The sequence below is a fragment of the Convolutriloba macropyga genome, chromosome 3, assembly GCF_964194025.1.
Source record: "Convolutriloba macropyga chromosome 3, txConMacr16.3, whole genome shotgun sequence".
NCBI classification, from domain to species: domain Eukaryota; kingdom Metazoa; phylum Xenacoelomorpha; order Acoela; family Convolutidae; genus Convolutriloba; species Convolutriloba macropyga.
The window spans coordinates 25,192,172-25,218,808 of NC_134470.1; the positions used below are offsets into that span (position 1 = coordinate 25,192,172).

General features: G+C 35.2%; 2 protein-coding genes across 9 annotated transcripts in view; one reads left to right on the forward strand and one right to left on the reverse strand.

Annotated features, from left to right (window-relative positions):
* LOC142336093 (sodium channel protein 1 brain-like) overlaps window positions 1-26,637 on the reverse strand; it is a 100,059-nt gene that overhangs the window by 23,228 nt on the left and 50,194 nt on the right. For 3 of the 7 annotated variants that reach the window (XM_075384619.1, XM_075384618.1, XM_075384621.1), the window contains 12 exons: window positions 16,040-16,178; window positions 13,738-13,784; window positions 13,541-13,582; window positions 10,194-10,239; window positions 9,901-9,966; window positions 6,527-6,786; window positions 5,862-6,056; window positions 3,313-3,500; window positions 2,847-3,024; window positions 2,316-2,505; window positions 1,566-1,862; window positions 1,077-1,296 (listed from right to left, as the gene is read on the reverse strand). In XM_075384619.1, coding sequence (XP_075240734.1) covers window positions 1,077-1,296; window positions 1,566-1,862; window positions 2,316-2,505; window positions 2,847-3,024; window positions 3,313-3,500; window positions 5,862-6,056; window positions 6,527-6,786; window positions 9,901-9,966; window positions 10,194-10,239; window positions 13,541-13,582; window positions 13,738-13,784; window positions 16,040-16,178 — 1,868 coding nt within the window. The remainder of the gene's footprint in view (window positions 1-1,076; window positions 1,297-1,565; window positions 1,863-2,315; window positions 2,506-2,846; window positions 3,025-3,312; window positions 3,501-5,861; window positions 6,057-6,526; window positions 6,787-9,900; window positions 9,967-10,193; window positions 10,240-13,540; window positions 13,583-13,737; window positions 13,785-16,039; window positions 16,179-26,637) is intronic. The other 4 variants (XM_075384625.1, XM_075384623.1, XM_075384622.1 and 1 more) reach the window with 3 other exon arrangements.
* LOC142336097 (dipeptidyl peptidase 2-like) lies at window positions 16,475-24,962 on the forward strand. Of its 2 annotated transcripts, none has more exons than XM_075384639.1 (8): window positions 16,475-16,761; window positions 17,156-17,274; window positions 21,002-21,171; window positions 21,478-21,623; window positions 21,862-22,060; window positions 23,399-23,672; window positions 24,066-24,221; window positions 24,446-24,962. In XM_075384639.1, exons 1-8 carry the CDS (start codon window positions 16,691-16,693, stop codon window positions 24,817-24,819), a joined length of 1,509 nt encoding a protein of 502 aa, XP_075240754.1. In that variant the 5' UTR covers window positions 16,475-16,690; the 3' UTR covers window positions 24,820-24,962. The 2 variants fall into 2 exon arrangements, with proteins under 2 accessions (XP_075240754.1, XP_075240755.1); XM_075384640.1 differs by having other exon boundaries at window positions 16,482-16,761; window positions 17,162-17,274.

Genomic DNA, 26,637 nt, shown 5'->3' on the forward strand with positions numbered 1-26,637 from the left:
TCATCCCACAGAAGCTTCTTATTAGGGACCTTTACGGCACATATGAGTTCCTTTGACCTTGGAAAATTCAAACTAAACTTAAGTTTTAAAGTGCAAAAGTCATTTTATTGATTGAGGTAAGTCACGTATGATCAAAATCTAATCACGCAAATAACCTAAAAAGTTTTGCTAAAGCGAGTGAGAACTCACGTCACGCAAGCAATTTCCGTTAGTGAGAGGAAGAAGTCATTCAGAAAATTTGACTTTTTCCGCTTTTCTGTGTGAACAAATGTAAAACGAAAAAAGAGCGTCAGACGACGAAACAAAAAACATTACAGGACAAGTCCTGACGTACAATTCAAAGGATTGTCATTGACTAAACAGAAAAATAGACCTAGAACGGACTATGAATGGATTGGAAAAACCATTTAGAAAAAAATCCGATCCAAAAAATCGAAAAAACAGCAAAAATCAAAGTGAAATTGCCGCATGTGAACAAAAAACCACTAGCGAGAAAGCGAAATTTTGTTCAAACACGGTTTTCTCACTATACTTTAAATTTAGAGCGAAAAAATTCACGCCGCAAAACCACTCGCTTTTTCGCTCCACTTCCTGTTTTGGCGTGACCAAAATCACTACTCCAATTTGACTTCAAAAATCATGAAAATGTGTGAACACATCTTAAAAAAAGACAGCGCCCCAATACAATTCAAATTCTTTGAATTGTAAAAACCTTAAGAAAACCAATACTCCTCTTCGAGTTGTAAAAAACCAAGAGCACCGCAATATAGCTTCGCTCAGCTTACAGCTTCGCAGCTATAAAAAGAATGATGAGATCAATAATACCCTAGCAATCGGTTCGCGGCTATTAAAATGACTTTCTTCACAAGCACGTATTTTGAATGAGATTTAGACTTCAGAAACTCGCACCCCTTGTAATGGCTAACCAGAGATATTATTTTATTTTGACGTTTGAAGGTTTTCATTGAGTAACAACACATTGTTAATTTTCCGCACTTAAAGTGTAGAAAAAAACGATTAATTTTTTTGAAGAATTACATTGCTATAATAATAATATGAATAGGATAAAAAAGTACTTTGCAGTGAGTGTGGCCCCTAGACAATCTTCGAGTGGTTTCTCCTCTTCCTCTTTGTTCACTTTTTTCTTCTGCTGTTTGTCTTTTCCCTTTCCGTCTGTACCGTCCTTAGTACCCTCTGAGAATCGCAGCCCAGTCTTGCCCGACTTGCGCTCTATTAGTGCTTTGGCTTTCATTGGAGACACGCGGCTGTCATCACGTGGTTGGCTCTTTGTAGCTCCTGCACAAGACGAAGAAATTAGTTAAAATACCGCTAGTTTTATTAAAGAATAACTGGTTTTTGTTCGTTTGAAAACAGGTCTATTTGATTTCACATGGAAAACATTCAATTTTAGTTCTTAAACCATTTAATTTAAACTCAAAATTATAACATAGGATTGTCGTTTGATCTCAATTTCAAATTAAATCGCCTCACACATTCTTTCGAATTATTTCCTTTACAGAGAAAAAATTTTCTGCTTGTCTATAATGCTTAAATAAAATGTTTACCTTTTTCATTTTTGGACATTTCCTCTAGCAGATCAAAAGCCCCCTGAGTATCGGGGTCTCTGAACGCTGGTGCCACGTGACCATTGCTCTGAATAGTACCATTAGATGCAGTCCCGTTAGATTCCAGATGGTTGCCTGGTTCTCCAGACGGCGAATTGATGACAACTTTGGGAACCATCTGCCTTTTCAGTTGCTGGAACTCCTCTTCTAATTGCTCCTGAATCTCTGCTAGTTTACCCTCTGCTTTGGCTTGTCGCAGTGCACGTAGGAGTGGGCTAATATTGGCTGGGTCTTCATCTGAAATAAAGAGAGCACATCAAAGTTGAGTTCTCAGCTGAAGTAGACAAAGTATTGTAATCTTCCTCTTCTGTCAATAGCTTCTAGTTTTTCCTCAAAACTATAACTTATTTACGACATGCAGAATAATCGTAATTTTAATGATAGAGAGCTATAATAATGGCAAACTACGTCAAGTACGACACCTACTAAACCTTAAGAAGCATTGATTATCCTCAGCAGACCTGCCACACTTTTCGGACTAAACGCACCTTATGTCAAATTAAGGTAAATTCAGCCAGAAAAGTTGGAATTTTCCTTGGCTTTAAGTGGCGAGGAAGAAAACTCTTTCATTATGGAATGTGGCTCCGTAGTCATGATAGCATGATTAGAAGTTTGGAATATCGTACTTTTAGTAATCTTCCGAATTTAGAATTATGAGTTTTATTTGAGCTAATTTGAATGGCAACTGACCATCATCCCCTGTCTTGGCGGCATTTAGCACATCTAGGAACCTGGGCTGAACCCTCGTGTTTTTCTTCAGCAAGCCCTGCAGTCGCTTCCAACCAGCCTTTAGCCTAGTGTTCTGTTGCTGTTGCTTCTGTTTCTTCAGGTTCTCCTGTCCGAACTTGTTCAGCAATAAGGCCAAGAACAGATTCAGGACCTGTATAATGTAGAATTCAAATTTCAACCAAATGCAAACGTCACTTAATCCTATATTTATTAAAAAGTAATAATACAAGAGAACCATAAACAGAAACGGGTAATACAGAAACGGATAGCTCAAGGATTGAAACTGCTTACAATATTTTCAAAAAAACTTTAGAAAAAGAAAAATTCAGTAAACCGTAAATTTTACGATTCACTGCTGTCCACCATGATTTCATGTTTTGAAAAGCACTACATAATTGCTCCAGGCTCTTAAATTTCAGTAAATTACGTGACAAATGCGCATGAACTGTTTTTCGCAGATACAGAACCAGATGCTAGTTAGACTGAGCTTACGAGGAAATTGCCGACAATGAGGGTAGCTATAAATATAATCATGCAAGTGGGCTCTCCCTTGACACGCATGCAGTCGAACAGGGCCTCAATCCACTCTCCGCACAGGATGCGGAACACCATCATGAAAGAGTGGAAGAAGTCTTTGAAGTTCCACCGTGGCACTTCCGACGGCTCGTTTCTGCACAAACATATCAAAATTTAGGATACACTTTTTCTATTTCTGAGTCAATGTAACACAGTTGTGATCGAGTTGTCTTTTTTAACAGCTACGATTCTGTAGCATGAGAACGGCACATTTCACTTCAATCAAGGTTAAGTTACTTGAACTCAGAGTGTTATGTTTGTAATTTTAACCCAAAACAGGAAAACAAAGTTGAAGAGAGGATTGATTAGGAGCGTATAGATCCCAGATTCCTGAAATAATTTGTTTTTATATAATGTTTTCTATGTATTTAGGATTACTAACGCAATGGTGGTCAAGTTAGCCCATTTGGCCTCCGTGTATCCATCTCCAAGGAGTTGCATCCCTATGACGGCGAATATGTAAATGATGATGATGAGAATCAGAGTCAAGTTACCCAAGGCACCCAAAGTAGACCCAATAATAGATAACAATATACGCATCGTGGCCCAACTTCTCGCTAGTTTGAACACCTGTCAACAGTTACAAAATCCTTGCTTAAATTTCTATATAAACAAATTTGAAAGCTTTTCTAGGAAAAGGGGGTACTCTTTTCGGCTTCTCAATCAAAAAAGGAATCAGGAAAACTTAATAAGAGCCATTTCGAATACGTACGATGCATGGAAACCAATTGTTCCCTTTCTTTAACAAGCAGCAAATAAATCTCAAACAAGGAGGCTCGGTAATGAGCGTTTGCACATAATTTTCTGACCCGCTCATTAATATTCTTGGCTTAAACATCTACCAAATCAAGCAGAGATTTAAAACGAAAGATTTGTAATTTAAAACGGATATGTTTTAAAGGGAGGCGCACAACAATTTTTGAATCAATTTTTTCATAAAACCATCAAGTAAAAAACAATGGAACTTCATTCAACAGAAGATCGGTCCGAGTGAAAAACGTTCAAGGTTGATGAAATCAGTTTAGATAGCGGCGAAATCTCAAAAATATCGATAATTGTCTAAATAGATCATTTGCTAATCTAGGGGTTTTCAAAGATTCAGATATCGCTTGTAAATACCCTGATAAACTTCACGTACCTGAAATCACATTCAGAGCTGGGACTAGAAAAGAACTGTATTCAGTCATTGACTCGCTGGATGATAAAAAAGCAGCAGCAGCAGCAGCTGGTGAAGTATCAGTTCGTCTCAAAAAGTCATGCAAATTAGCTGCTATAAGCGTATATCTACAGTTCGCTCTAAATGACTGCATAAAGGAGAAAATTTTCCCAACTAAAATAAAACTAGCCTACGTAACACAAAATTTCAAAAAAGGTGAAAAAAATTGGATAGTACAAACTACCGACCAATTTCTGTAACTCCGCGTTTTGCAAAAATATTTTAGCGCCTCCTTCTGACTCAGATAACGGATTCCATTGATAAGCAAAATATTATAAATAAAGAGCAATTCGGATTTCAGAAAAAAATCAGCATCCGATGCAGATTTATAACTAGTTGAAACAGTATCGTCTAATTTAGATCAAAACAAAGAAACTGTTGCTATTTTTCTAGATCTTGCAAAGGCCTTTAATTCCATTTTGCATAGCCTTTTTCTTTAAAAAAATTGAAATGTATGGCTTTCCCAGGAAGCGAAAGAATTGCTGTTTTCTTTTCTTGCCAACCGCAGACAAAAGGTAACACTTAATGGCATGTTTCCTGATTGTGAAATTGTGAGCCACAGTGTTCCACAGGGAAAGTTTTTAGGACCACTCATTTTTCTTTCAAACGTGAACGATTTTTCATCTATTATAAACACAACGGAAAAAGTAATTCAGTTCGCAGATGACACAAGTATTGTCTGTTGTGGAAATAAAAGTTGTTTAAATGAAAAAACCAAGAAATTTTGCGGAAAACAGAAGAACATGTGGAGATGAAAAAACTATCTTTGAATACAAACAAAAGAATTAATCTTTTCGCGCAAAAATTCTGATTTTGGATCCAGCTGTTATAGAAACGAAGTTCTCGCAACACAAAAATGTTGCAGATACCTTGGTATTCAAATTGACAGGAACCTTAATTATGATGAGCAGCTGAATAAAACCTTAAAAAAGATGGCTCAGGCTATAAGATCACTATACCTAATAAGACATCAAATTCCCTCTGACCGCGCGCATTCTTCTTTTAAAATCACTTGTGCTTTAACACGTTTCATTTTCGGCAATCTTCAAAACTTATCTGCAAAAAAACCTGAAACGCCTTTATCGCCAGATAAAGTGGGATATAAAGGTGTACTTTCTACTTAAAAAGTATGACAAAAGGAGAGATCTGCTAATACAGACAAAAACTGAGCTAGTAACAGAAAAAATGTCGGTACTCAAACTTCATTATGACATCTTCATTAGTCCTGAAAATTCTGAAACTTTTACGGATATCTGATTCTTCATCAAAACACTCAAACAAAACAACTCAAAATTAGACATCCTATCAAAACCAGCTTTGGAATTAATTTGACTGTTCGTCAATGCGCACAAAAATGGAATAGGTTACCACAATGGCTTCGGTTGGCAAAAATGAAAATAATTTTAAGAAAACGTTGAATGAGTTATTGCTCTCACATGAAAATTCCTTTAAATAGTAACGTAGGAGCTAATGACATTAAAAGTCAAAAAACATCGAAAAAGACAAAGCTGAGACTTTCTTTTAAATTAAAAATTCAATGCTCGATACGCTTTCTAATGACACCACTCAAGTCTTTTTACGTCAAATTTATCGATCGGCCAAAATTAATGAACAGTTGAGCTTATAGCCCCCCCCCCCACTTAATGGGGTCGGAAAATGAATTGTGAAAGCTAAAGAAGAAGAATTCTAGAATAACGCAGCATGTAGACACGAACCCTCATGAGACGAAGTACACGGAGAATAGTAAGTCCATCAAATGTTGCGTCATCGAAGACAGCAGACACGATTATCTCCACAATACTGAACAGGACAATGATGAAGTCGAACACATTCCATTGGTTTTTGAAGTACTCCTTGCCCATAGCTATGATCTTCAGCATCGCCTCCACACAGAAGAACGCAGTGAAGATCTGAAATATCAGATAAGAATTGACGCCACCCGTGTTTATACAATAATTGTTACTGTTACCTAACTTTGTATCAATTACTAAATTCATAAAGAGAACAGAATATTTCCGTCTAATGAAAAACAACCACTTTGCACCAACAAGAGCTCTCATACGGTTTTCAATGTCATTTTTTGGTATTATATCAACAAATTTACCAAATAAAAAGTTAGGATCTATCTTTGATGACATACGTATGGAGAAACCTCGCTTTTAAGGTATTGGCCTATGTGCAGTATTTAAGACGCTAAAATAACGATAGGATCATGAGATTCCTTATATCCTTACTTAGCTTCTAACCAGACAAACAATAGGACAGATTTTGGCCACAACGCACACTATGAAACTTTGAAAAAGTGGTCTAAGCAAATAAGATTTCGGATTTTCGAGTTATCTTTAGAAAGATTGAAATGTGAACAAAAATTAAAAAGTACCTGGTTGCCCCAGCCAAGTACCTCCTTGAGAGTTTTGGGCATGTTATGGTAGTCGAGTGCCAAGAATATTGTGTTCACACCGATGAGCAGAGTGACCATGATGTCGAAGATGGGGTCCGTCACCCATCTGTAGATCACCAGTTGTACTGGGAACCACTTGTTGGATTGGACTGGACCACAGCAGGCACAGCAGCCAGTCCTGCAACAGGGAGGACCACAGCACCACATTGTGTTCATACGCTCCATCTGTGCCTCCGGATCTGAAAAATTTTTATAAGTTTGATAAATATGTAGTATGCTTTCCTTTCATATCTCATTGTGTCAGTTTTTAGTACTTAAGGACTAAAAAAAACTAAGAAAAAAGAAGAACAAATCATATGGCTTGTGAACTGATCAAAGCTGTCGGCCAAAAAAAGTAGCAGAAAATCAATATCAACTTAAATTGAAGTTAATTTTTTTTCAGTGAGAATCAAAAATTCCTTTCAATTCATAGCAACTTTTAAAACCACTTCGATAATTCATTAACTCACTTTACTTTTGACAGAGGTTGTATTTTGACAATTACTTTTGACAGAGGTTGTATTTTCATTACTTTTGACAATTACTTTTGACAGAGGTTGTATTTTCATTCGTACGTGGAGTTTCTTCTACAGAGAAACTTGCTTGAACTGTGTTGTGTGACTATTGCCAACTTGCAATCTTCGGAGAAGAAAGAGCTTTCAAAGGTACTCCTCCATGCTTCATATTTGTTCCAAAAAGTGCAAAAAACATCTGCCTTCCTGAACAGGCGTATTTTTCCTTGTTCAAAGTGTCACTTATGTACACGCAATGTTGAAAAATAATAGTTTGGTGAAGTCTAGTCTATGGTAAACAATGAATCTCTACAAATGCATTCCATTTTGTTTGAATACGGCACAAACTGTGTCATAAATATATTTAAGCACTTTCAATAAATTTAGACGCAAAAATATGCCGTATGTGTTTAAGACTTTCCAAATTCAATAATAAATTGTCCTTGCATACCTAGCCTACGATTTCAAAAACGCACAAGCTGCCGGGAAATAAATTACGATAAAAAAGCGCAATAATTTGTTTAACTGAATGTCAAACCAATTATAGATCGTTTTTCTTCTGAAAATCAAATGTTAAATCCATGTTCAAATTTAAAACATAGCCCACAAATTACCGGAAAATAGCCGCCGTTGACACGCTTGATGCACATTGGGATTGAAGCAGAAAAAATTAAGAGATAGAAATTGACAATTTTTCTAAGTGTCAAAGTGTTCTAATCTAGTGTGAAGTTTCAATTCAATTCTAAAATTATACCTAATTCAGCTTCTAAACTGAAGGGTAATAGGCATAATTAGTGCCAGCTAGCAATCGCTTTAATGCACTATGATCACTTTGATAACCTAATGCACTATGACTTGATGACCGGGCTTTTAATGTTTATCCCGTTTCTTTTGATTTTGCTCTTTTGACTTTGACCGTATTCACTACACTGCGTAATTCAATACGTGAAAGAACTTAAAATCCATTCAGTCGAAACAGCGAGTAAAGTAAAGTAAAGTGAATTAAAAAAAACATAGCAGGACAAGTCCTAAAACACTATCCAAAGAATTGAATGAAAAACTGAGAACTACTGTACCTGACCAGCAGATCAGCCAGCCAAAAAACAATCAAAAGTTGAGAAACAAAAATGAAACAAACTAAACAAAAAAATATAATCATTGCTAAAACTCTTGTAGATTTTACCCTCAAGGCCAAGATTGATCTAATTAAATAAATTCACTAACCCAAGCAACAGCCTTGAAAAAGCTTTATTGGCCAATAAAAAAGCAAAAATTGAGACATATGTCAAATAATAAGTCAAAAAAGAAAATTCGAAAATTTAAAGAAAGTTCCTTAATTTCTCCACATTAAAAAGTTCACAATCACTTCTTTTCTCTGGAATCTGCGCATTAACTTACTTGCAAGCCCTAAAAAAAATTCTGGCCCGTAACGATTGATAAACTTAGAAAATGACTAAAATCAAAGAAAATTTAAAAACAATTGCAAAATTTAATGAAATGTTGCCAAAATTTGTGCTATTAGTTTGCTATTAGTTTCTCCAGAACCATTTCATTGTATCCAGAGGCTATCCATTGACCCAATTTCCAGCCTTAAAATATTGTATTGGCTCAAAGATCGATAAATTAGTGATATTAAAAATTTGAATATCAATTTATTGCCCATAGCAACTATGCAGTAAAATACCAGCAAACCCTAGAGTAGGTTACCTGACGTCTGAGACAAGAAAGTGAACACAAGACAAATATTTTCAAAAAAATTGCTAAAATTCATGATATTAAAAAATGTTTAAAACAACTTAACTGCCACTAAGAACTAAACAGAAGCCTATTAACAGACCATAGATGAGGCTTTCTGATCCCTGAGGCTGAAAAAACTCAAAAAAGATGAAAATTTTAGAAAAAAACTTCCACACGTAGAAAGTTTTTTTCAAAAAGTTGCCAAAATTCGTGATATTAAAACACTGAAAACCATTCCATTGCCATTAGAAACTATGTACAAGATTATTTGCAAACCATTGAGGACGTTTTATGGCCACGGAGGCTGGAAAAACTTAAAACATGACGAACTTTTTAAAAAAACTTGAAAATCTCAAAAATTAGTACCATTTTTCTTTATTATGTTCGAATTACCAAAAACATGCAGCTCATAAAATGGCCACAGCAAGTAATTATATCTGTCGATTCAAGACTAGTTGAACAAAAAACTCGAAAAATGATGAAAAAACGTGAAAAATAGCACCATTTTTAGCTCAAAAACTCTTAAAAATGACCTTTTAACCGTGAATTTAGGCCTTCCTAGCATCTTCAGCACTCTAAGCACTTAAGACAGAGCACCAGTACAATCTAATTCTTGCATTGTAAAAAAGGAGAGCGCCTAAATAATAGCCCTTGAGAGACTGACGGCGGCTATTAATAATTGTATTATTGAGAAAGACCCCATTGAATTCAAAAACGAATCCCTTCAACATAGTGAACTCTGAAGGTCGAACCTGGAACTAAAAGAACAAAAAATAAATTGTGAAAAATAACACATCCACCTATCAGTTGACAGTACTTTGAGTGCTGAAAACTGAGATACAACTTTTAATTTCAAAAAGTTAGCGCAAGTTCCAAAATGCCGGAAGTATCAAGATTTTAAGAATTCACGAATTTTTTAATCCAAAGAAGAGGTCCTATGGTGCTATACAACACGTCAACGTCGCTTTGTTTGAGAACAGTATTTTTTCATGTGACTGTAACTGCGATGAAAAGAATAAACGGATGACATAACTACTGAAATGATGATGTTTGAATGAGCAGTACCTTCGTCTAAGAGGTCGACGTCATAATCTAGCGAGAGCACGTGTATGCCCTCATTTGGTTTGGACTCTTCAAAAGGGAAACAGATAAAACAGATTAGAGTGGAATATATAGCATGTCAACATCAAGGAAAAATAACAACTCAACGCAAAAAATGTATGCTATAGCACTGAAAAAGAAACAATAGCCTTTTATCCCATTATCGGAGGCTTTGCATAATAATTGTTCATTTCTTTGTTTAAACTTCGCCAATAGCTGCATGTGTTGAAAATGGGCAAGGAAAGAGGAAATCTTACCATCTGGAATTCCATCTGCATCATCTTCCTCATCATCGTCCCCGTCCTATAACAGCCAAACAAAAATATTTATACAGATCAACACTCAAACAAACAAGCACACTAGAACGTGGCAAAATTGACAGGTAAAACTACATCATAATTAAACGATAAATGATGGATATGAGGATCTTATGTCAAGGTAGCGAGAATTGATGCAAAATTGCAGGAAATTGCAAAATTTCAGCAGAAAATTCTTGCACGATCTTGCTATGGCTGCCAACAACTCTATATATATTTCTTATCTCATATCTAAGAATGCAATATTACATTTTTGAATTCTTTTTAAAGGCAAAAACACTATATATCTTACTCAGATAGTTTGACGCTTTCGAGGATTTAAACAATTTAAGGTGACCTGTTAGTATAAGATTCTTTTATACTTTTTAAACGACAGCAATTCGCAAAACAATTTCATACGCAAATTCAATTTTAAACCACTTCCAAACATTTTTTGTTCCGACCTCACTTGTGTGGGGGAGGAACTATATACACAAATGGGTTTTTTGGTTCAGTCAATTTTGGCCGATCGATACATTCATCGTAGAGAAATGTGAGCGATATCATTAACAAGCTCGTCTACCGCAGAATTTGAAATAAAAAGATTTTTTTTTTGAATTTCGTTGTTTTCGAGGAGTCATCGAGGTTTAAACTTTTGTGTGAACACGTGATATTTGGCATGATTTTGTTCATTGGCGTAATTTTTTCAAATTAAAATTTTTTCTATCGAAATGTTAGTTCTGATTAAATTTTACGCTACGAAAAGAAACAATTTAGACGGAAGGCGAAAAAGGCTGGTTTTGGTCTCATGGGGAAGTTCATTATATTAAAAAATCAAATTTTATTGCAGAGCTGTTTCTAAAGTCTTTTTTAAATTTGTTGTTTTTAGGTAACTTAGAGACTAGTCACTTTTCATATCAAAGTTTCATTAAACACAAAACTCATTTACAACCAAATGAGGCCCAATGAACAAGTATTTCGTTTTCAAGGAATCGCCCATGCTTTTTATGGCTTCAACTTTGAGATTTTTATAAATTTTTATAGTCCTGGCGCAAAAACTCGTTAACCTGAAGCGTGATAGGACATATCTAGTGTTTCGAGGGACAGCTAATGGCTGTTAAGACTAAAAAAATCATTCGAAAAAAACGTTTTTTGAACATTAACCAATTTAACACTTAACAATTAAACATTTAACACTTCTGTGAACTTGTAGGTCAGACCCACCAATTACAGAATCACTGAAACCAAAATTGATCTCCTTAGCGGTTTTATCTTCTAACTATTGATTTTGCGACCTCAATGCCACGAGTTTTCAAATACATTTTTTGGACATTTTTTCATAATTTTGGTTCCCTAAAAGCTCTTATTACTTTATTGCTTTTTGACAGTTCCCATTGGCGTTGAGAAGACGTTCAATTGATCCTAAGTAGTTTTAATAGAAAAACTTAGGGTTTTATTTAGTTCGACACTTTCTTATCGCACTTTTCTACTGTGTTTTGGTTTTTGCCTGTATTTATCATTCTCATTCATAAGAATGAACGTGAAGACGTATGAACAACAGATCTCATTGTCTTTCTATTTAGGCTTAATTTAACGTATTTATTAATTTTCGTTGAAAGCTAATGAAGTTCATGTCTTCGATATTACGGGTTTTAAAAACTGGTGGTTTTAATATATCTTTTCACATTTGTTTCTTTTTTAGAATCACGTCGTTACAATCAAAAGAATCCAATTGCTTATAAAACAATTACTGAAGAAAACATTTTCACTGAAAACTTATTTTTTTAAAGAATTCGACACTTTCTCATTTTTCCTTATTTTAGTGTTTTTTGCTGTCTTTGTTCTTTAATTTGTCACAAAAATTTTTGCGTAAAAATGCTGAGATGTCTCATTAGCCGCCAATTCAGGATCAACTGAATTTTTGCAATGATGTCAGTTTATAACTAATAGTCTTAAAGTTCGCGATAAAATTTGTTTTCAAAACTTTTAAATTAAACATTTCAGTTTTTGTTGTTCTTTTTGTCAATTTGTAACTTATTGCCACCACTGAGAGGTCCCATCCACTTGCTTGCAAGACAACCTTTAACCCGCCTATTGATTTTATGTCATGACTGATGATCTGGTTGTTGAACAATATGCGTTTTCATAAAATTTTTTGAGTGGTCAATATTTGCGTTTCTTTTTCTCTGTTTTTAAAACATTCGCGTTAATTAAAGATCCCAATGAGTTGGAAAAGAAGCCCAAGTGAACATATTCAATCTTTAGATTTATTTTTACCGAAGTAAAGAGAGTAATAACTGAAATGAAGCATAGTATTCAGATAATAGCTAATAATTTTCATGGCTTCAATAATTTGCTTTCGTAAATTGTTTGTAATTTTGTGTTTTTCTGCAACTTTAGTCCGGTTCTATGGCTTAGTCGTCTAAATAAAAACACTTCCTGTAGAGTTGTTAAGTAATGTTTAGTAAGTTTATCAGGAAATTTTGCATGAAAAGCTAATGGTCTTGCAGACTTTTGAAATTGTTTGGTTTAAAAAATGTTGATGGATTTGTGGACTTCACCTCATTATTTATTCTTTTTGCCGACTTATTACCTAGTCTCATCAGAGACAAGTCGCATCAGCTTTGCAGTTACGAAAAAGTAAATTTGTGTAGTTAAGGTGTTATCTGGTTGCATTTTGACATTTTTACTAGGAGCTTTTAAATTTAATACCGAGTTTTTGCCGTAAAAATTATTTTTCGTTTTTGTTTATTTTATTGTCTGTTCTTTTCTTGTAGTCTTTTAAATGTCAGATCTCGTGAGTGCTCAAATGCGGCATGGCATCATGTAATTCATTTAGTAGTTTGTGTGTAATGATTTTTTTAAACTCAAACATCTATTTTTGAACATGTCATCAATTAGTTGACAATAAGTCAGAAATGTAGATCAGATAGGGTCGGAACATTATGTACAAACGCAAATTACCGATTCTCTTTTTATTATTGACGTGAGTTACAAGTATAATGCTGAATTTGCAGTCATTAATGTTTCCAAAGCTATGAATATGGGTTTTATGCGTTTGATAAGATTAACTAGTGGCAATGTCGTCAATGACCATATTAAGTTCAGTCAAGAAAAAAGTCAATAATATTTGAGACTGAATCAGAGAAGAAAAATCTACTAAGAATGGACTGGACTACTTTTAAATGTATTGATGATTCAGTCCTCTAGAGCTATAATGATGGTAATGATCTATCTATAGGAGACTATTCATAAACCCAGACTATCACGTGATAACTCTTCTAACATCAGACAATTGGTACATTTACCTTTCGTTTCTTCTTTTTGCTCATTGCAACCGCTGGTTTCTTCTGCATCAACCAATTTAAAATATTATAAACAGATCGACAATATTTCAATGAGCTATGGAATTTGAACGTCCAGGAAATCATATACATTGTAAGAACTAGTTCCGGATAGTTTTGATATATCATTTCTCATTTTAAAAGCAAGACAAGTAACTTACTTCTGATCCCGGTGACTTGGCGGACGTTCTTGAGGCTTCTATCGCATCTAAACATTAAAAATGTTCCTCGTACTGTCTATTGCGTCAAAATACTTCAATCTCGTCAATCATAAAAGAAAAATTTATTGCCATTACACAACAGCATTTTTGAGACGATTACTCCATATCAGAATAAAACTAATTAAAAAAACAATTCAAAAATTGTTAAAGAAGTTTAAGCTTATTACCAACTAATAAAATTCGGGCAACAAAATTTTTGGCTAATTACAAGCTCGACATCGTCAATTTAAACCTTATATTAATTTTTTGCTTGACAGAAATAAACAGGAATGTTTGATCAGCTCTGCTTGGTGAACAGCATTTAAATAACAAATCAGGTTAAGCAATTTTTGGATACTAAGTTAATTTTTATTCTGTCTGATTTTTCACTAGTTCAGTTTGTTTCGCTAGTTCAAGTTATGTTTCGGTAGTAACTTTCGAACACTTCGAAAAAAGTCGGATCAGTATCATGGAACAACTGAAAGTGTTCTCCAAATTTTTTCTGAAGATAAATGATTTTCAACAGTCACACATGACCAAGATAAGTTCGTTAAGGAAAAGTAAAGCTCATGGCAATCAAAATGAACTAACCAAACTCTGGTTTCTATGAGTAGTTAAAAACTTTCCCAAGCAAACACCATTTATTAACCGTTTTCCAAATGAAAGGCTGTGGAGTGGTTCTTTCGCTAACCCGTCAGTTTGACAAACGGATGCTATTTTCAGTACATTTGGCATGTCTCTTATTTAGGATAAGGACAAATTGTTTAAAGACAAAAGTATCGATTTCGAATCAATACTGTTTAGCTAAACTGAATTTGTATAGATTTCGATGAGGCATGCCTGCTGCTGTTCACCAAGAAACTATTATATGGCCAGTTTTGTAACACTGTTTTGGACTACTTGATCAAATCAAACTGTATTGTTTTTGAAACAGAATTTTGTATTTCTTTACTCTCCAGTTTTTTAATTTAATATTGGTACCAATAAGTTTCTAATTTTGAATTAGAAAACTACATAAAATTGGTTTTTAAAAACGTTATTGCTCTGCGGAGCATTCCGTGGCTGTTTTAATAAGATATGATACTGCTTTATTTTGAATCAACTTGTTGAAAGATTTGATGCATTGTATGCTCTCAAAAACTCTCGGAAATCTTAATGTCATTTGAAGAATTATACGAGCCCTTTTGTTTCAACTGTGCACAAAATTGCTATCAAAAGAAAGAAAAGAACATAATGCTAATGACTGTCTGGTTTTAACACCTAGTATGACTGCTTTTGTATGACCCACTGCTTTCGCACAAGCCACAAATGTTACATCGGTTCGTTAACCAGGAAGGACGGATTTCGTGAAAGTGCCATTCCTTCTTTTCTGGAACTCCAAACTTACAAGAACCTAATGTTCTTTTTGATATCAAATTTTCAGCCAATTTCGTTTCAAGTTTATTTTAGGAAGGCAACTTGTGTAATCCCGCCACTGGGGAAAACAAGTAAAAACAACGGTACAATTTGCGGCACATTCGGAGTTCTCAAGTAAATTAACTGAGTGATATATTTTCGTCAGTTTTGTTAAATATGATGTCAAACGTAACTGATAGTTGGTTTTGCGTAATAACGGCTCTTAAAAAGCTTGCTGATGGGCAGGTAAATTTGTTAAAAAAAACTTGCTGATGGGCAGGTAAATTTGTAAAAAAAAACTTGCTGATGGGCAGGTAAATTTGTAAAAAAAAACTTGCTGATGGGCAGGTAAATTTGTAAAAAAAAACTTGCTGATGGGCCGGTAAATTTGTAAAAAAAACTTGCTGATGGGCAGGTAAATTTGTAAAAAAAACTTGCTGATGGGCAGGTAAATTTTTTTAAAAAAACTTGCTGATGGGCAGGTAAATTTGTAAAAAAAACTTGCTGATAGGCAGGTAAATTTGTAAAAAAAAATATTAACGAGTGACCATATAAATATTCCAATGGCACAAAATAAACACCGGTAGTATATCACATTTTACTCTTCCATTTTAACGCGCAGATTGATCCCACAATATCCTGACCCTAAGTCCTCTAATTAAGTCAACAGCCATGCAAGTGCTCTCGAGTATAAACGATGCACTTGAAAATTTCCTTTACAGGCTGAAAGGAGTTACTTTAGGTCGTTTATTCTTAACAAATACGTTTGGAGCAGAAGTTAAGACACATATTAGAAAATATAGGATTTTCATTTACGCGATATTTTTTTCAATATGTTGGAACTAAATACTAGTGATAGGTTGCGTACTGGGCGGAGTGAGTTTGTTCTGTGCAGTGGTGCCTGAGGTAGCTCCCCCTGTTTCATTGGCTGCAGCCGAGTGTTCCATAGCGGCGGCTGCCTTGTCGTGTTCCCTCTTCTCCATCCTGTCTTTCGACTCCTGCTCCTCCTACACACAAACACAAACAACAATAATAAACATCGGCAGTTTAGTTAGAACCCACCTGTGCCAAATAGAAACAAAAAAGCAACTTTTAAATACTGTGAATTCTATAGTAACTCAACAAAATGATTCTTGACGGAAACCCACTCATTTTTGACAGAGATAAACTTTCTCCCTCTGGGCTAAGATCACCTTAAACATTCAGCAGCAAAAATCAATTCATAAATTTCTTATGACTATTGTAATGCCGAGTTGAGAAATCGATGTGTGGTACGTAGTTGCGCAACATAATTCGAGCAACTCAAGCGTATACTCTGTTGCTCTATCATATAGAAATAGAAGAGCAAAGTTTATCGAGGCTATTGCAACAGAAGCAAATACGACACTGTTTAGTATTCGCCAAGTATTTCTGAACTAATGGCAAACAAAACGAGAGTAGGACGCATTTCAATTCGGGTTCGGATGACGGATCTCATTTGACTAACCAAGAAATAGTAACCAAACGTAATAATTAAATTATGGAACTTTGGCAAACGAACAGTTTTCGGATGTTACATTTTCTGTTGTTTGTACTTTCAACAAGTTACGCGTAAGTTATGAGAAAGTTTATGTCCCTAGAATCTAACTGCTATTCGTTGTTAATTAGCGGCCAGTTCATTATCAGAAAATTAAAGATGACAGAAAAACGCATAATGGCTTCAGTTGGTCCATTTTTGAGGACCACAAAAAGAAGTTGATAACTGCCTTTTATAGGCAGCGTTATGGCATTTTCCTATAATCAGCACACTTTCCACTTTTGTCCATTTTCAAACCTAGAAAATGTGAAGTGAAAACTTTGAATAAAAATCCAGAAATCCCAAAAAAAATGTGAAAAACTGTTAGGATCTCAGGGGCGCATGCAACAAAAAAATCAATCAAATTTAAGTGTTCCAAGATATTTTTACATGTAATCATTGGAGTCCTGGCTATCAATTTTTATTAAGTTTCAGGTCAGTGCCCTACTCCATATCATACTACTCAAATTCAGTCGATCACTTTGGACTAGTAAGCAAGAATGGCACAGTCGTCACACACGATACTTCCTTCATACAAAGACTCATAGGCAACATTCGCTCTAGCTAAATAACCTACGGAAGAACAAGATCTCTAAGTTTATGTTAAAAAATAAATCTTAGTCACTGGAGGGACTCAGTGCCTAGACATGAAGGAGCGTCCGGCAATATGGGATTACGAAGGGTAAAAAATATCAACTTCTTACACCTCTTTACTGAATTCGAGATATGTAAAAAATTGAAAAATCACAATATCATATGTTCTTGGCAGCATATTTTATCAGGTAATTGAACGCAGTGATACAAATAATTATAATTTATTTTAACTACCGCTTTTTGGTGGGACGCATGGGGGAGAAACTATAAGCTCAACTGTTTTTTTTTTGTTCAGGCAATTTTCGCCGATCGATATATTTTTCGCGCAGAGTTGTGAGTGGTTAGAAAATTTGTCAAGCGTAAAATATCAAATTAAAAAGATCTTTTTTGGATTTCGCTTTTAACGAGGATTTACGAAGGCTTAAAGTTATGCGAACGTTTGGCTCAATTCTGTTGTTTTGTTCATACTTTTCGTAATTTTCACTATCTGCTTGAAAATTTTAATCTATTTTAATAACAATATGATGAAATTCTGAAAGATAGTCTCACTCTCTTTTGATTTTAAAGATAAAAAAGAGTTGATCTATTGTTTGAAACAAATTTTTTAGCTAAATTTTTGCACATTTTAAAAACTTCTAAAACTTCTAAAAATTTAGCACATTTTCAATTTTCATGAAAACTGACACGAAACATTGTTCTTTAGCCCTCTTTGTCGAAATTAACCCGTAATCAAGACATTAAATATGCTGAAACACGCTCAAGGTTTACACAGATGACTATTTTTAGCTCTGGTTCTTATTAGTGTTCTGGAACTAACACTTTGGCGGCCTTTGACGATTCTGTTTTCAATTAGTGAATTTACATTATTCAGATGCCCCAATTTTGTTTAAAAATGGTCTAAAACTAAACAGCGTGTTTTCTGAGCAAAACACATGGTTTTTATGGCTCTTGTTTTCGGAAATTTTTAATGAATTCTTGAGTTTTGCCAGCACTTGTTGTTATTTGCGTAGTCTGATGACGGAGTCTAAATAATCTAAGGGCTTATTTGCTATCTATTTAATCTATAAGTTCTATTTAAAAAACTATCTAATACTTTCTTTTAATTCCTAGTGGTTTTTCGCTTATAAATCAATATTTATCCAAAAATCGTCATACTTGATATATTGTTTTTTTGTTATTATTTGTGAAGCAATTTGTTTTATTGGACAAAGATAAGCATTGGTCTGATTGTCGATTTTTACAATTCAAAAATTGTAACTGGCCCTGTTGATTCTGAAAAAATTTTTAAATCACAGCTCAAATATTGACCAATCAAATTTTAGTGCAAATGAAGGTGAACAAACATGCATTAAAAATTCAGGGAAAGGCTTATAGTTTTTTAGTCTTCAATACCGTGTTTGCGTAAAAATATGGGTCATATTTTGATTTCTGCCAGTATACATCTTTATTTTGCAGTCATTTTGTTATCCTCAGCAATGACATCTCCAATAAGCAGTAACCAATTGACCTATTTACTTTTATTTAGTTGATTTATCAATTAAAGAATGGTCTTTTGGCTTTGAAGCTACGATTTTTCAAAACTTTTTTTTAGACATTTTCCCAATTTTATGATTGTTTTTTGCGTTTTGCTCAATTATCACATTAATGAAAAGTCATCACTTTATTTGCCTCGAAAGAAGACGCAATTAATTTCAATCAGTGATTTTAGAGGAGATTACGATTTCAAAGCATTCGACGTTTTCTCAGAGCAATTTACCTTTTGATTTTTGCCTGTTTAATAATTTTGTATTTATAAGACAATCTGGATAATCAATGGTCTGAATGGTTTTCTATGGAGGCAAAAAATGAGTTCATTTAATGACTGTTGAAGGCTAGTGGTTTTCATGTCATTGAAATTAATTGTTTTCAAAAGTATACACGTATTTTTTAACTTTGACTTTTTTATTTTTTCTACATGTTACTTATCCTCAATAAAATCAGTTTCGATAACTTTTCTGGTTAAATACAAGTCATTTTGTTTAAATTAGGGCCTATCTGAGGCTATTTTAATTTTGTTATAAAGCTTTTAAAAAAATAAATGGACATTGAGTTTTAGTTGTCATTAAGGCTTGTTGTTTTATTTTATTTTGTTGTTTGACTTTTCACCTAGTCTCCTTAATAGCAGGTGTAATCGGCCCTTTAATGAGGAAATAACTAATTTTTTGTGGTCTGAGTTCACAGCGATTTTTTAAATGGATACAACAATTGTTTCGAACAATATGAGTTTCTAAATTTTTCTATCTCTTCCTCATTTGGTATACAATTATTCCAATAATGTGGTCGAGTGGGGTCGGAACATTTTGTGCAAACGCACATTACTGAGCCTCCTTGTTATTTATAGATGCAAAAATGTCAAAAGTGAGATTTTGCTACTGTGAGAGGACGTCTGAGTTAGGGCAACTAAGTAGGACACAGAAACTTGGGACAACTGCACGGTAAACGCCTCTTCTCATTGATTTTTTAACATACGTTTCTATGATTTTACTATAAACTAACTGCCTAATTATTTAAAAGACTAAGTTGAACTGCCTTCTGCTTTTAGGACCTGACTAATTTTACCGAACATTTTCAAATTACTGCAAATTTTGGTTGAGAACCATTGCGTGAAATGAACCTTCAAGTTCCTTGTGAAAAAACTCAAAAAAATTTCTGGTTTACATTTATTTTGAAGTGACTAAAGCGCCTAGGCAATATATCGACCGTAAAAATGACATTTTTAAATCAAGATACGTGGATAGTCTGAGGGCTCTTGAATATGAACCTGAATAGTGAAACAAACCAATTAGAGGCAAACTATTTGCCCTCAAACAAGTGAGCGCTGGATTCAGTTTGTCTTTTTTCAGCATGGTAGGGTGTGGCAGTTGCAGCCTGTTGTCTCTAGTGTCATTAGAAATTACTTTAGACCATAACTATGAACATAACCGACTAACGACCGGCGAGTTTCTCTGAAACCACCGGCGAGCAGTTAGCTTTGGTAATAGCCAGCTTTGACTTGGGGAGGATAGCATTAGTGGGTGCCCAGGGCGAGAGGGGTTTAAAGTGGGAGTGATGGCGGTTGAATCCTGGATTTACACTATGATTTTATGACTTCTCGATGATAAATTTTACACTTACACACTAGCAGAGCTCTAAGAGATGTGGTCAAACACAATGCCCCCTGGTGTTAACTCTTTTTTTCCATTTTTGGGGATAAAAATTCAAAAGCACCATAGGACTATTATAATTGCTTGAAAGCAAATAAAATAAGATCAATTTGGCCGCACTTGATTATTTTCTTAATAGTTTCCTGCCGTGAATTAAGTCAGCGGCTTCAATTCTAAATGAGAGCAACTTAGATCTCGCAAAATTGTCAAGCAAAAATTGCATAAAAAGATACCCACAACAACACTAATTTCTTCAGACTGAGATCAATTGAAGAGATTCTGAATTTGGAGCGGTAACGAAATATAGCATCACTACTAATAGTTACAGCAAAAATTGTACCAGTTGCTCTCAAAATTTAATGGCCCAGCTACTACACCAATTCACGGAAATTTTTGTCAAAAGCGAATTGAGCCGCACGCATGAAATCTTCCCAGACAATGTTCTGGTCTAGTGCAACCAAAATTAGAAATCAATTAAGAGCCAAGGTTGCCTGGCCAGTGATTGACACCTGGTGTCCAAAGTACCAGGTATTAGGGGAACCCGATGAAAATGGAGTGCAACTTGACCAACGGAACCACACCATATTCCTATACACAGGAGGAAAAGGATCGATTGAAGACCAATTTAAGAAGTCTGGATATCTGCTTGATTTGGCAAAGCATTATGGGGTTTGTTCCAAGATTTTCTTATTGTTCAACAAGCATTAATTCCATCAGTAATTGAAAAGATACGTAATCTACACTATAAACAACTCAACACTAATCAGATCTACCGTTATTTAGACAAAATATTCAACTGCTATCACAAAAAAATTGTCGCCCAAGACAGATGACAATCATTTTTCTTCAGACACTCGTCTTTCCAACTAGAGATTCAAATGCAAACTGAAGCACAATTAAAATAGATGAACAAGATTCAGGGTCAATTCAAAATTACTCATGATAGAAGTGTGAACATTTCTGTTTATGTTGTAGGCACTGGTTCTGTTCATCGAGCACCGATTTTACGGAGAATCCTATCCATTTGGGAACAGCAGCCTCAACTTCACCCACTTGCCGTACTTAACAGTGGATCAAGCTGTCGCTGACTACATGAACATCACTTATTTCTACAAATTCAGGTATATTATCACACTATTTATGGAAAAACGGTACTATAAGTTTCTTGGAAGCCGTCATATTCAGAATCATGGGGTTTAATTTTCATAACCAAGCGCGGTTTACTCAACATAACCAATTCTATAACAACTTTTTTATGACTTGTCGATGTGTAACTAACAGTTTTTAAAAACTGAACCATTTTCATAAACAGTTACAGTTACAGTATTTTTTTTTAAAAAAAACAAGCAACGATTTCAGATGGCAGATGATGGATGCTGAAATAGTAACGTTTGGGTCCTTCTACGCCGGGGGTCTGGCTTCATACATGCGCTTCAAATTCCCCAACCAAGTGGCGGGTGCTCTGGCCTCCGGAGCACCTCTAAAGATGGCTGACAACTTCAAGAGTAGAACTCTGTTCTGGGACCAAGTCACCTCACAGTACCAGAATATTCCAGTTGTGCGTATTTAAAAGTTCATCAACCAAGAAATTTACTGATGTACAATATTGATCACATCCTTGACTTTAATCATGTTCACCTGCAGTCTGATTCTTAAAAGAAGCCTAGAAATCAAATACAGCTAAGGGAAGAAACCATTCAAACTAGGGATGATTAGAGAGCATATAACAAAACGAGCGGAAAACTTCTGGTTTCAAGGCCAAGAAAAAACCAATGACAAACAAAGTTAAAATGATAGCAAGAAAAAATTCAAATGAGAAAACTGGTACAATGTCAAAACCTTTTAGAAAATAGTGACATCAAAACGATTAACGCAACACGTATTCAAATTCCCCAATAACATCAAAAAATTCAACTATGAGACATTTGGGGGTATGTTGGGGGTGAGTGGTGGTTGGGATTGGGTGAGTGGGGGGGGGGGGGGGGGGGGTTGAATGAGGGGGTCAAACTTTGAAGATTCAGAACCGCCCTTCACATCATGAAATTGTCTCCTCAAAACAGTTTTGGTGAATCGCATTGTTAGAGACTGCTAAGGCCTAAGGCTCTAAGAAACCTGAATGCTCTCCAGGCGTTACCTGTTTATTCCGTTTTTGAGGACGAAAAGTCAAATGGATCAGACAAAAAATCGATCAAGCGAAAAATCGCATTGAAAAAGACCATCGAACTAATATAGTTGCTACAAACTTCGCTTAGAGTAACTTAAATATAAAAAAAAGACAGCGCCGCAACACAATCTAAGTCCTTTGGATTGTAAGAAAAATTAGCTCCGCAATAATAGCCGGCAGAGATGAGGGCGGCTGTTGAACATTCATCTCTCAATCTATCTAGGAAGAGGGATTAATAACTTAACAAAATTCAAGAGCAATGAAATGCACTTCATCATTACCATCGCCCACGTGTTACATAGAAAACTGAAAATATAAAAAAAAATATACAGCACGTGGATGCAAACACGTCATCAAAGAGTATACGGAATATAGAGAACAAATGCATCAAAGTTTTCATATCATTTACTACTGGGAAATTTTGTGGCATCTAGAGCTAGTATGCTGCTGCTAGATTTCTCTGTGTTTCTATGGGCTATCATTCTTAAGTTATCATTCTAAAGTTTTTCGAGTGCCGGGTACGGGAGCAAACGTTCTCATTTCTTCTAAGTTAAATTATAGGTTATTTTTCAAATATATTTAAAGCCATATGAAGAGTAGTGCGGTGGTAACAAGTGAATTTATGAAATTTTAGAGCCAGCAAATATTTTTCATTCTCCATATTTATCAGCCAGTCAAAAGTTGCAAGTTTGATAAAATCCATTTCTTGACATCTGCCCATTGTAATTACAGATTGGACCCAAAGTAGTTGACAAAGTGAAGAACGCTTTCCACCAGATAGACGAACTGAGACAGTATGGCCCCCAGGGGTACCAAGTCATATCAAACCACTTCAACCTCTGCTATCAACTCACCAATAAGACATACGACCAGTTCCTGTACACAATTCGCAATGTGTTTGGTCAACTGGCAATAAATAACAATCCTTATCCTGTCGGTGACCTGCCAGCTTACCCGGTCAAATTTTCGGCTAACATTTTGTTTTTCGACGATCAAGACATTCGCGGTAAATCAACGTAGTTCCAATCACGGTGGAATTCAATGGCTTCAAAACAATGAACAAAGTTCACAATACAAGTTTAAGACAGAATCTTGCATCGTTTTGCAAAAAGTTACATTGAAGACTGCCTGTTGAATGACACTAAATATAGACAATAAAAAATGAGTAAATAATGAGCACCGTGAGGAAGTGTAGAACTTGATTGTGTGAACAACTAAATTCTGAGACAAAATTTATCCTCATCACTTCAGTAAGACTAACAATCAATATGATACAAGGAAAATTACAAACCAATTAGTATTTTTCTCAATCACTCATAGGGTCAACAACTCCTGGTGCTTAACAACCACCATGCTTACTGGAAGAAGGGCAATTCGCGACACCACCTGTTTGCTTTAGGCCTGGTGGACCTGACCAATTGGTTCTATAAGCAGAGTAGACTGAAGTGCTTCGACCCCACAAAGGTCTATCACGTGTGTCCAGATCCAGCAGGATGCACAATGGATAACGATGGAACGGCTTGGTCATTCCAAACATGTTACGAGCTAAGCGAAGGTGAAGAGGAACTTTCGAAATGAAACTACAAATAATGATGAAAGCGACATACTGTCAAGGAAAAGACATAATTTGGTTCAAATAACTGCTCTTTATTGATCTGCAAAAACATGCATAAGTATTTCAAACTCAATATTTGAATGAGTTGCACAGATAGCTATCGGCAAAATATCATAAACAGAGACGCTGCTAAAGTTGATACCGAAAAAGAACTATATTTTCAGTGATCGGAAGCGACCAGTCCAATAGCATGTTCCCAAACTTACCCTGGCCCCCACAAAAACGAAACCTACACTGTTCGCAGAGATTTGACCTGCCTAAAAATCAAAGATATCAATGGTTCAAGATAAACTACTGGGGATCTCAGGTGTCCTCAGCTACCAACATCATCTGGACCAACGGACTTCTGGATCCCTGGTACGGGACTGGAATCGCCCTCGACACTACACCATACTTGAAGGCATTGGGAGCTATGGAGGGAGCATCGCAAGGTCTGGATTTGATGTCTCCCATGGACGGAGATGGAATGGAAGAGTATCGAAAGATGGAACTGGAACTCATCGGTCAAATTATCGATGGAACTTTCCCTTCATCTTAAATTCAATTTCCAATCTAGTCTTCCCTTAAATTTTAATTATACAACATAGAGAGGAAGTGAAAAATGTGAAATTGGCATGCCGTTGAACTATTCGTTCATGTTGCATGAATTCTCGTCTGATACAAAAAATATTGATAGCATTGTTTATCTTTCATACAAAAAATTTGGCCATGCCATTATAGATTTAAATTTGGGTAAAACTGGTCTGCTCTGAGTTGACAAATTTAGTGCAATTGAAGCCCAAACTACTTTCACGCCAATCAATTTTTGACGCAATCAATTTTCGATAAAAAAGAACTCAAAATAAATCTTTGACTGTTAAAGAGCTGCAGCGCCAATTTTAAAAAAATGCTTAGATTACGACACAATTACAGTTAAAGAACAAAAGATGCAAATAGTTTCAAAATGAAATACTGAAATAAATTTCTTGCAAATAATATAAAGCCACATATTCGTTAGCGGCAGAAGCAAACCAGAGCCTTGTATGATGTTCAAAACATGAGAAGCTAAATTAGAAACTCGGCGATTCAATAACCTGGATGAGCAGTTACCCTAAAACCTTTGCCCTCAAAAAATGATAAAAGTTGGTGTTAGCTTTTGATCGTTGACTAGGGAATTTTTTCAACCGACTGATTTGTAATCAACATTAAATGCGTCTCCTTGAAACACTTATATCATAACAAAACAAAATGCTGTTTCTCAAAAGTTCAAAACAAAGAAGAGTAAATTGAAAACATAAACCGACTAACGTCGGACAAATTGCTCTGGAACCACCGGCGGGGCAATTTAATTTAGAAAGGGCTGTAGCCTAGATAATTTTTATGGGCGTAAAAATTCTCACCAAGGACGGATTGGAACACCAACTTATGGCGTACTAGACTGATGAGCTAACCACTTGGCTTCTGCTCCCTTATCTTTCAATGACCATTGTTTTAGTGAAAGACTCAATTTCAAATTAAGAGCGCGAAAATCAAAAAGTCCATCGTGAAAAAGTCACTCGTGAAGTTAAATCGAAAAAAAAGTTCTAGAACAAGATGATCAATTCGAACTTCGTTCGAGAGCAATTAACAATTCACAGAAAATGAAACACAAAGAACACATTCAGACCAATAAAAAATTTAGCAACGAGTGATCATCATATTATTTGAAAGCATATCAAAAAAGTATAATACATGACTCAAACTTCAATAAACAAAGCGTGAAAAAGTTAGAAAGAAAATGAAAAAATGGAAAGGAATCTGATTCTAGAGATTTCATTAAAAACGAAAATAAGAAAAATAAGCGTAAATGAAACGTTCATCAGCTCGCAGTTTAAACTTGTTACGATTGGACAAGTAGCGTAACAAACTTCAAGAACGGAACGACTGAGAAGACGGATTCCCGAGAATTAAACCACTCATAGTTTCTCACAATTAACATGGAAGAAAGAAATATTATACATAAAAAACTTAACAGATTATCTTGGAGAGGACAGTAGGACGGGGCAATGTTGCCCTCTAGGTTCCTACCCTAGCTAAGTTGAAAGCAATTTGTGACAAAAGGTGATCGATTTTTTTAAATTGAGCTAACTAACTCCTTCAGCTTTGACAAAAATGCATTTTCATGATTTTTTTGCAGGGTGCGGCCCCTGCAAAGCAAGGGACGCTAGAAATTTTTGATCTGTTCGTTGTAGCAAAAATTCACATGATATCTAAACGCATTTTAAGCCCTAGACATCCACGCCTAAAAAAAGTAAAAACTCATTTAAAAATCTTTTACGAAGACTCTTAAAAAGTTTGACGCAAGGGAAGGAAACTGAACGCCTCTGGAAGGCTTTTT